A 10,762-nucleotide genomic window follows, 5' to 3' on the forward strand; every position below is an offset into this window, starting at 1 on the left:
TCACTGAAGCCTACAAATATGTTGAATTATAGAGAGGGTGTAAATGTTGTTACTCCGGGAGTGAGCAAGGCGATGGAGAGACTAACGAAAGCTTAGGCACACGGTGAGTGAACTGCTCCATAGGATAAATTGCCGGCGAACCGCTCTAGCCGAGTCTCTCTCGGAGTAGTCTCGCAAAGCCAGACCAAACTACAGCAAGTAGAATGTACCAAAGCCATATCAACTAGAACTGCAAGCAGTTATGCAGGGGTCCAAGAAGTGTGCATTTCGCCCGCACAACGCGACAAGAAATGTGCGTTTCGCCATATCAATTAAAGTCCTGCCCCGGTGAGGAGGACGCCTTGGAAGCGAGGGAGGTGGTTCTCCCTTCTAAACTCCACCCCAGCGCTGCTCGTCATTTCTACTCCAGTCGCTCCTTCTCACTCCATGGACTAGTATCAGTGTAGGGTTGGGATAAGCCTTTAACCAAAGCATTAGCTCCTTTTGCGTGAGTCCTGTGCTGGTATGACCCTGGGAGCCCACTGAAACATGTAGATATGCGGTGTCTAGTCCGTCGGAGTACAACCAAGACGCTCGAGTTGTTCCTGACCGGACTTTTATTTTGGAAATAGGTGGAATCCCCTAGGGTCGGATTGGACCATGATTTGCAGATCATTGGATTATTACATGTTGGTGATGTGCTTCGTTGTGACGATTCCACAACGATGTAGAACAGGTGAATATTTTGATTCACATTTTTTTACGAAAAATCTTTCCAAGAATTGTGAAAGTAAATTATTTTTGGGATTACGGGAACCGGCCCGTATGCCCGGTAGTCTACCGAGTTGCCAGATTGGGCGGGAAATCTGGCAACACTGGTAGTCTGTGGTTTGGTATTCCCGCATTTGTTTCTCACACATGACGCACAATTTTCTCGTAGACTGTTACAATTTATATTACCGGTAAATCAATTAAAATTAGAACATTACGTCACTTCAAATGGGTGGTGGTCAGGGGGTTCTGGGCCATTGACATGTTGAGCGTAAACCCTTCATTATCCTTAATTTTGGTGAATTTGTATGAACTGATTTGTGCCTTTTTGCGTACGGAAGCGTAAAGCATGCACTATATATAAATATAAATGCTGCTTTGAAAACTTATCTCAAGTTATAAAGAATTCCGAGATAAGTTTCATTGCAAATAATAATTAGTAGGCCTAATCATCATAATAATGATGATGATGATGATGATGATAATGATAATTCATAATTATTATTAATAATAATTCTGTTCTATTTTTGTCTGAAGAGACGAGTTAGGATACCTCAAAACCCCAAGAGAAACTGAGTTCTGGGAAGAGAGTTTTGGTTATTCCCATGGACCAACGCCAACTTTATGATACTTTAGTACCGTCGTGTAACGTTATGAGTATTGGAGCGATGTTTATGCAATCGGCCTCACGCCGTAGCCTTATAGGAGCCTTACCCCCTGCCCATAATCCATAGCTGCTCAGACGGAGATTCACCATGCACACACAACACAGTATTGATCCTGGAGAAACGCTGCAAAGTCAACAGATCAGAACATCAGATCAGAGCATCAGATCAGAACATGAGACCGAACATTAGACAGAACATCAGATCAGAGCAGCGGATCAGAGCATCAGATCAGAGCATCAGATCAGAGCATCAGATCAGAGCATCAGATCAGAACGGGCTTTGCGTCTGATCAACCCCAAACTCCTGAGGTGCGCAAAGTCGACAAATGAATGACAATGCCATCAATCTTACTTGAGGAAGCGAGTATCTCCCAACGTCTCAATCATAAACAAAAATAAAACTGGATTAAACTAAAAAGGGGGGACAAGTTTGCTTTCTAGTGATTACATTATGGCGCCGTATGTTTTTCAATTTGATGGTCCTGCATGACTTGAGTCTGTTTACAACAGACTTTTCAGGGAACATCATAAACAGTTACCCTTAAAACAATGTACAGTATCAGTACTCGACTTAACCATTTCAAAGTATACATATTTAAAACGGTTCTGTCATACACTGACTTTTAAATTAGATTTCTTCCTTGCTGATTTAAGGGAGTTTTTTCTTGCCCTTATGGGGGCTTGGCTAAAGGGGGGTATCATAAATATCTGGCCTGTTAAGCCGTTTGAGACTGTAATGGTGAATGGTGGCTATACAAATACAATTGAATTGAATTAATCTTTAACATGTCAAACCAGTGATACAATGATGCGCAAATGCAAATACACATCTCTATGGTTACAGCAGAAGAAAACATGTTACCACTCAGCGTTTCTAAGAACTCACTGAGGCCTTATCTTATCCGTATCAGTATATGGCTCTGTCTCCCTACTGGTGCTATCTTCTTACTCGTAAAGATTCAATATGGGTTCAGTGATGCATGTCATGTTGGCGTCTGGGGAGCCGCCTTCCAGCATGTGATATGCAAGACGGATGAATGTTCACAAAGAGGAGAAGGAGACTGACTTTGACGTCATGATCAATGGGCATTGGCGCAGTGTGTGGATGTGTAGGGCTCGTTCTGGACACACACACACACACACACACACACACACACACACACACACACACACACACACACACACACTATAAAACATTTTCCAACGTAAATATTCCTCTCTTGAACAAATGCCTAAGGTGGTTTGTTTGTCTTTTTTCTTTAGAGCTTCTACCTCCGCCATTCAACCTCTCCTACGAGTGGATTGATCCCTTTTTCATCCGTCTCACCTGGCAGTCACACCCTCTCAACCCCAACTGCTCGCTGAAATATATTCTTCATAGAAAAGACCTACCGCATAGAAAACCGGTAGGTCTTTAATTGAATTCCAGCTTCACTCCTCCTTGTTATAAAGTGATGTAGTGGGCTAGGCCTACAAAGTAACGCTATAGATGGACGCTGATCCAAATCACCACCTGAATGCACAAAGGCGTCATTACGGAGGGAATGATGATTGACAGTTAAGCGTGTGTGTGTGTGTGTGTGTGTGTGTGTGTGTGTGTGTGTGTGTGTGTGTGTGTGTGTGTGTGTGTGTGTGTGTGTGTGTGTGTGTGTGTGCGCGCCATGTCATCTTCTCTCTTTTATTTTCCTAGCAAATTCCTCATAGTGCCAAAGGATACACATTACTGGTGACGGATTTGAATTCCAACGTGACACTCACCCTAAAGACCGCATCAACCCGGACGCCCCGGTGCCCGTATGACGGCAACAACGCCGTCTCCATAGTCGTCCCCCGCCAAGGTGAGGCGACCCTCCAGAGCGCCCAGTGCTCAAGGGGTTCTAGAGGCAGGGTTCAACGTCTGGACACGACGTCACGAGAAGGGCTGGAGCCCGAGAACTGGGGCCTAGAGAACAAAGGGATGGATGGGAGAGGGATTTGGTGGTGCTTACCGTAGCTTTGAGGTAAAGCCGCCGTTTGTCAGGTCGTAGCCCGGTTTACTTATCCCGAGCGGCTTGTAGGTCGATTTTGTAAACACAAATATTACAAAGAAAACAATCATTTGCTGTGATTTGTATACTATATAAAACGTGTAGTTCCTAATGCCGTCACTACGTCAAGCCCATGTAACTCATTGACGTTAGGTGTTGGTGAGTAAAGGATAACCTTGTAAAGAAATAAACATCGGCATAACTGACTAACAAACAAGGTAGACCGAGTCCATGAACGATAATTCAAAGCATCTGCGTCTAACTGAAATGCTTGCAAAACAAAAGATGCCTTGTTTTCTGAACCTGTCAAAAAGTTCAGGGTTTTACTAATGCCTTGAATCTGCATACTACAGAGTGGCTTATATATGGTATTTTGAATCATGCAACCCCCTTTTTACCTCTCCTGCGGCTCATAGATAATACGGCTTTACGGTATTATAAACATTAGTCTAAAAATCAATCCCTTACTCTCGCCTAACTCTGTGTCGCCTAGTTCTTGAAATGTTGTTTAAAGAACTAGTCACAGAGGGTACCTTCAATTCCCCATGTATGATAGTGATTTTGTGCTGTTTGTACGTTGTTTAACGAAGGTCTTATCCATATATTTATTTCAGTTCAACTTGTGACCGACTTCAAATTCTTCCTCTACCCACCCTGTGACGGGGGAACTTCCCAGACGCCACTCTGTGGACAGCAGGCCACTTGGACCCCAGGCAATGGGACCTCAGGGCTGTCGGTATCCTACAGGTAAGAGGCACGGGTCCATTCATAGCTCACTGTAAAGCCTGTAAGGTCAGAGTCAACCCATCGGCTCACTGTGTGACTTTGGTTTGATCGAGTTTTTCCATGGCCCCTTCGGGGGATTCCGGTTGGCAGGTGACCGAGCACTATACATAAAAGACATAGGAAGGACTGGATAAGCAGGTGGGGGGGGGGGGGGGGACTGGAGCCAAGGAGTAAACAAGGTTAGGGTCGCAGTAGCTCAGGAGCTAGAGCGGGTTGACTTGTAACCAAAAGGATGCCAGTTTGATCCCAGGCTTCTCGCCCTGACTGATCCTGACGAGCTGGCTGTCGCCTTGCATGGTTGACTCCGCCGGCGGTGTGAATGTGTGTATGAATGTAATAATGTAAGGGGGGGGGGGGGGGGGGAAGCCTCTTTTTATATATTAGGTTAAAACATCTAATATGCCGAAATTGAGTGATAGGTTATACAATTAAGAAAAAACAACGATGGGCCTCTTCATAACTAATTTATATATTTTTTAAATCAATAATGTATCTTTTTTTTTATTTTTTTATTTTTATAAAAAAACATAATTTTTGGTGCCCCCCCCCAGGTACTTAGTGCCCTACGCACTCTTTGTATAGGGAGCGGCGGGCCTGTAAGTCGCTTTGGATACAAACGTGTGCTTAATACCCTAAATGTAATGTAAATGTAAACGAGTGTGGCCTCAACCTCCATGTTTCTCTGCTCCCAGGCTGTGTGGCCAAGCGTCCGACGAGCTGTCGCTGTGCCAGGACAACAGCAGTGGGCCGCAGCAAGGCTGTCACCTGACGGGGCTCAAAAAAGAAGAGATAATGGGAAGGGTCTGCATACTTTTCCGAGGAACGGTTGAAGGCCGAGCCCTGAACCAAACGTTCCAACGGCTTCCCCATTATCACAGTGAGTGAGACGCCCCCAGTGCTGTCCTCTGTGATGTATACATGGTCACTTTGACCATTTTCTTCTCTTCATGTTAATAACATGTTAATCCATGAAATGCGACCCCTTGATTTATTAATTTCTGGTTACTTTTCAACAACCCCAACATTACTTGTCCTTGTTATATTTCTGCTTGTTATGCATTGACATATCAACGACTTTACGCAGCAACTAAAGCATGGCTGATATCTCTTTTATGTGGCCGTTTCTTTGTTTAAACGACGTCTCTATAGTTCGAACTTTTCCGCCCAACGTGAGCGTCAGCGAGCAGAAGGGCCGTCTGAAAATCAGCTGGCAGCATGCCAGGGCCTGCCCAAACTCATGGAAGTACACCGTCAACTACAGCGAGTGCGACCGCCCCACAGTAAGTAAGATGTACATTCTATATTTTTTTTGTCACTTCCCTGCGGAGGGAACCCTCTTGTCTTGTTTTTATCAAGGTTTCTATCATGATTATTTAGGGTCGAATTTTGACCCTAAAGTATAATAATAAGGGGGGGGGGGGTGGGGGCTTAGTGCGAAGGGGGTGTCCTATAACGTGGCCTGGCTGGGAAGCGCTTTGAGCCCCCTCTGTGAGCGGACACTTCAGGACCGCACTCTTATTGGACCCTTCATCCATAACGTTGTCAGAGTATCTGCCTGCTGGGACCGGAAACGAATAAGACATTTCTCAGCTTTAGCCCACACCCTGTCCGTTCGGTGCACATGGTGTGTAGACAGAAGCTAACTTACTCCCGCAGGGTAAGAAAAACAAGGGAGGATAACTTTATTCAGATCCTTTAGATCTATCGAGAAATCCTTCGACATTCCCCATTCATAGCGTCGGGGATTACATTTGACTCCCGACTCATTTGCTACTCGTAAAGTAGATCTCGTCAACGTCGTCGATTTTGATATTGTCGTTCGGGTATTTGTCATTTTTGTTGTTGTTGTTGCGTTGTGTTTGTCCAATGCTTAGGCTCCAGGGTCTCACCCCCGCCACGCCCGCGTGACCATCACGCTAAAGCCCTAATGCTGTCCTCCTCTCTCCTCTCCCAGAAGGCGGTCACTTCCGGCTCAGCGATGGACCACCTGCTGGTTCCCTTCAACGAGGCCTGCCGCTACGAGATCCGCGTCCAGCCACAGTTAGAGGCCAGCTGTGGGTTTGCCCAGGCAGAGGGTAGTGTTCTGCTTGTTTACAGTAGGTACCATCACGCCGTCCCGACCCCTTTGCTCAGCCTTCAGTTCCCCCCCCCCCCCCCCCTCGTTGGTTCCCTGGTTGCTTACATTCCCAGCACGTGCACTCTCGTTGCTATTTAAACTCCCCCCGGGTCGGGCCCCCCTGTTTTTCCGTTTGTTGTTTGTGTTAAGCGGGGAGCGCTGAGATTTATAGCGCTGTTTTTGCGGGCGTGCCAAGTCTCTTCAAAGTCTGGTGGGATTGATAAAGTGCTGGAGGGGAGCTGTGGTATGTGTGTACAGCAGTGTCTACCTGCTTTAGACACCGCTGACGTGCGTGCGCCTGGCCTCTGTCGACACTTCCTGGTGTGACTTTGTGTTTTGAGAACTCGTTCAGAGGCAAACCGTCCATGTGTGTTGACCTGCTCTGTGTCTCCAGTATCACTCCGCTATCATCCGCCCGCACATTCTCTGCCTCATCGCCGTGTTATTATGCAAAAATAAAGCTTGTGTCACCAACTGTCAAACGAGTAAGACGGTTCTTTTCATTTGGTGGGCTTCCCCTCCATTTTTTATGGGGTTGTAAATGTTTACTCACAGCTTAAGTTCCTTTTTTTTGGAGCCCGGGAGGAATTTCAAGCATCTGCACGAGACAATGCACAACTGTTGAATCACTGTTCCTTTTGTTGATCTTGCGTAAGATGACCTTTTAAAGAAAACGTTTCCTATCCCGTTCTTTTGTCTTTCTTAAGATGTTGAAACAATTTGAAAAAGTTGAAAAAATACTAAAAGGTTTCCCCGTTGCGCAGACGATGGTGCGACCCCGGACCACTCTGTGCTGGTTGGCTGCGTGGTCGTGCCAAGCCTCCTGTCCGTCCTGGTGGTGGCACTGTGTTACTGCGTCAGGAGGTAGGCGTCCCTGACACCACCCAACCCGGCGCATTCTTCTGCGGCACATGCGTTGCCAAACCGTGGCCTTTGTGTTGATGGATGTTGTTCCCAATGTGTTCCCTTTTTTATCTGAAGGAAGAGGAACACCTTCTTTAAAAAGATCCCAGTCCCTCCGAGCTCGCTCAAGGAGATGATGAGCAGCCTTCAGCAGAGTCAGGTGGGGTCTCTTTCTCTCTCTGCGTCTCTCCCTGTGTTTCTCTCTGTGTGTCTCTCTCCATGTGTCTCTCTGTGTGTCTCTCTCTCTCTCTCAGTTTCTCTCTTAGTCTCTGTGTGTCTTTATCTCTGTCTCTCTCTGTCTATCTCTGTCTCTCTCTATCTGTCTCTCTCTATCTGTGTCTCTCTCTGTGTCTCTATCTCTCTCTCTCCCCGGGAGACCGGGGTTCAAAGCCCCCGCTGCAAGTCCATTTTGCTCTCCCAAAGCGTCTGCTAAATGCCTGTCTTTTACCTTTTAACCTTTACATGTTGAGCGTTGCGACACACCTCAACTATTGCACGTTGAAAGCGAAAGGAACCATGGTGGAGCCTGCTCTCTCTGGGTGTGCTGAAATAAATTAAATAATGAGTTTGTGTTCCAAGTTTTATCATTACTGATTGAATTAACATTCATTGAAAGGATCCCTTGGTCCACGATAAAATTACATAATTAACAGAGCAGCCAAAGAGCCGCATGCAGCTTGAGACCTGCAGGTTTGCCACCTCTGACCTAGTCTTTCCTCGTCCAGGCCTATTTGCATATGCGCGTCAAACAGCCCGTAGGCCTATAGGCCTATTTGCCATGGAATTTGGCAGTAATGGTGGAAAAAGTAACAGACCGGGGAACATCGGACCCTATTTTTGAAAAAGGGTCTTATGTTTCCCGGTCACATACATATCGGGGAACATAGGATAACTGGACTCATCACGGAGGATGTAATTGTGTATGTCTCTCATAAACTTTAGCACTTATAAGTGTGTGCGTGTTAATTACGGCCCGACCGATTTATCGGCCTGCCGATTTAATCGGCCGATTATAGCCTTTTTGAAAATAATCAACATCTGCCAAAAAGACGGCGATTACAACCGATTATTTTTTTTATATTTTTTTATATATATATTTTTTACAACATGACAACATGAAAGCACGCTCGCTCAGGCAGCTGCGCGCTCACCTCACCAATGTACACAAGACGCGTTGTTTGAGCATGTTATGCCTGTTTTTTTTTAGGTCCCAGGCCATGTTAATTTGTTATACTGTAGACTCTAACGGTGAGACCATACTGCTCAGCGCGCACGTGTTAGTCACTGCTCACGAGCGCAGCACATTGGGAGTTATTTATTTATTTTACTTTTTACATTACACTCATTTTTGACTGTAAATGTATTCTAAAACACTCAAAGGTTCTGCATTCAATCACATATTCGTCAAAAGTGTTTAAAGTATATTTAAGGTATCAAAAACTACGTTTTATATGCTTTTTTTTGTTTTGTTTTTAATCGGCCGATTAAATCGTAATCTTAATTTTTCTCTGAAAACAATCGGCATCGGCATCGGCACTCAAAAATCAATATCGGTCGGGCCCTAGTGTTAATGTCTCATCGTACTGGATACGTAAACCCCAGCCACTTTGTGTATAGATGGTTGGCCCCAGTCATCCGTTGGGTCTGCATAGAACAGTTGTGCGCATTATTGGCTAAAGTGTGTGTGTGTCTGTGTGTGTGTGTGTGTGTGTTTGTGTGTGTGTGTGTGTGTGTGCGTGCGAATATGGTTGCATGAGACCAACCCTGCCAAATGCACGGAGTCATCTTATCCGTTGGTGCTCTGTCATATCCGTCATATCTATCTCTCTCTCTGTCTCTGTCTCTGTCTCTGTCTCTCTCTCTCTCTGTCTCTGTCTCTGTCTCTGTCTCTGTCTCTGTCTCTCTCTCTCTCTGTCTCTCTCTCTGTCTCTGTCTCTGTCTCTGTCTCTGTCTCTGTCTCTGTCTCTGTCTCTGTGTGTGTGTGTGTCTCATTTCTTTTTCTTTTGCTCTAGGAGTTGAACAATCAAATTGATCAATTCAATAAAAGCCAGGAAATAAATCTAATGTCTGTGTCACAGGCCGTCATTAGCGTAATTAGCCCATCCAATAATTGAATTTGCCTCCCTGCAGTTCTGTCCGTACACTCACTGCGCAGGAATCAGAGTCTCTCACAAGGCTAGGCTAGGCAGTTGGATACTTTAAAAATGAAGCTCTCTCTGGCCGGTTCCTCTAAATCGGCAATACTGTCCATGACTGTACATTCATTTTAGCACAACCTATATTTAGGAGTTTTAGATCTTGTTCTCTTTTCTTATTTTATATTTTGATCTGTACAGTACAGTTCTTGCTGCCCAGTTCCCCATGCGGGACCCATAGCATACGTATTCACTTAAGTATAAGCACTACCTTAACTCGTGTTATCCTCCGCCCTTAACAGCAGCTGTTTGTCCCGGAGCGAGAGAAGGTGGACGTGTGCAGCGTGTCCCCCGTGTCCCCGGACCCCCTGGAGCTCAACACCCTGATCTGGGAGGTCCCGTGACGAGCAGCACTCAGCCGCACGGGTCGGGCCGTCGGCCGCTTCCCTCACGTCACCGGCTCCCAGATGGGTCAGACGCAGAGAAAGAATTTCTCCAAAATATGGACAATAAAGGATAACTTCACTTAACTTAACCACCACCTCCTCCTCAAACCTCCTCCTCCTCCGCTTCCTCTGCTTCCTAAGCCCCCCCCCCCCGAGGAGAAACGAGGGAGAGGGAGCAGCAGGCGGTAGAAGACAGGAGGCGGGGGGAGGAGGAGGACAGATACTTTGGCGTCGGGACGCTGATCTCCTCGGTCCGTCCGCTCCAAGCTCCGGTCCGGTCGTTATTCCCTGGACATGAGAGGCCCGGGACACACGGGTGGTTCTTTAACGGGGCACCGGGAACCAGGAGTCGTCCTCCGAGAGCCCAAACGGACAATGCTGTTTGTGGGGTCTTTCTCTTGAACTGTTATGGAATGATGTTTATACGTTATAATTATTGGAGATCCCCTCACGTGGCGCTAATCTATTCACGGCTTTCTCTGGGTGACCTCCCCAACCACAGAGACAGTGGTCAGAACACAGATGCATTGTGGGTGAGACGGACTCACTGCTGGACAGTGTGCGGCTATTTTCACTTTAATCAGACGAATGGACTGGTTTTGTCTTTGAATGTTGTACAGGTTTTGAATGAAATAAATACGACGTGCTCACTTTTACATAGAAGGTGTCATTTTATTTTTGAGATTGTGGCAAGGTCAATCGTTACACGCCGCCTACGTCGCTTAAACTGGGCTCCCCCGGACAAAGGACACAGGGTGACGATGTAGCCCGTTTATTGTACGGTTTGCATTTACATTGAGGGCATTTAGCGCGCTCTTTTATCCAAAGCAACCTACAATAAGTACATTTGTCAGAAGAAAGAGAAACAATATTATATCATATATAGAAACAAAATAATAATATTGCTATCTGTACAGTAAGGATATTCATGG

The 10,762-nt window shown here is 46.0% G+C and overlaps 1 protein-coding gene across 2 annotated transcripts; it reads left to right on the forward strand.

Annotated features, from left to right (window-relative positions):
• The first annotated feature begins 259 nt into the window (after positions 1-259).
• Positions 260-10,490, forward strand: LOC115529998 (uncharacterized). 2 transcript variants are annotated; one of them, XM_030339165.1, is made up of 10 exons: positions 260-715; positions 2,681-2,823; positions 3,108-3,255; positions 4,059-4,191; positions 4,923-5,107; positions 5,380-5,510; positions 6,185-6,326; positions 7,111-7,210; positions 7,328-7,409; positions 9,690-10,490. In XM_030339165.1, exons 1-10 carry the CDS (start codon positions 640-642, stop codon positions 9,786-9,788), a joined length of 1,239 nt encoding a protein of 412 aa, XP_030195025.1. In that variant the 5' UTR covers positions 260-639; the 3' UTR covers positions 9,789-10,490. The 2 variants fall into 2 exon arrangements, with proteins under 2 accessions (XP_030195025.1, XP_030195024.1); XM_030339164.1 differs by having other exon boundaries at positions 261-715; positions 9,687-10,490.
• Positions 10,491-10,762: the final 272 nt, after the last annotated feature.

This window comes from Gadus morhua, chromosome 17, assembly GCF_902167405.1.
Source record: "Gadus morhua chromosome 17, gadMor3.0, whole genome shotgun sequence".
Lineage (NCBI taxonomy): Eukaryota > Metazoa > Chordata > Actinopteri > Gadiformes > Gadidae > Gadus > Gadus morhua.

What these genes read in the sequence shown, in the direction of transcription:
- LOC115529998 (XM_030339164.1), top strand. Translation starts at nt 640, where the DNA reads ATGATTTGCAGATCATTGGATTATTACATGTTGGTGATGTGCTTCGTT. An exon ending in TAGTGTTCTGCTTGTTTACA is followed by an intron (nt 6,327 to 7,110) that starts GTAGGTACCATC and finishes CCCGTTGCGCAG; the next exon opens with ACGATGGTGCGACCCCGGAC. An exon ending in GCAGCCTTCAGCAGAGTCAG is followed by an intron (nt 7,410 to 9,686) that starts GTGGGGTCTCTT and finishes CGCCCTTAACAG; the next exon opens with CAGCTGTTTGTCCCGGAGCG.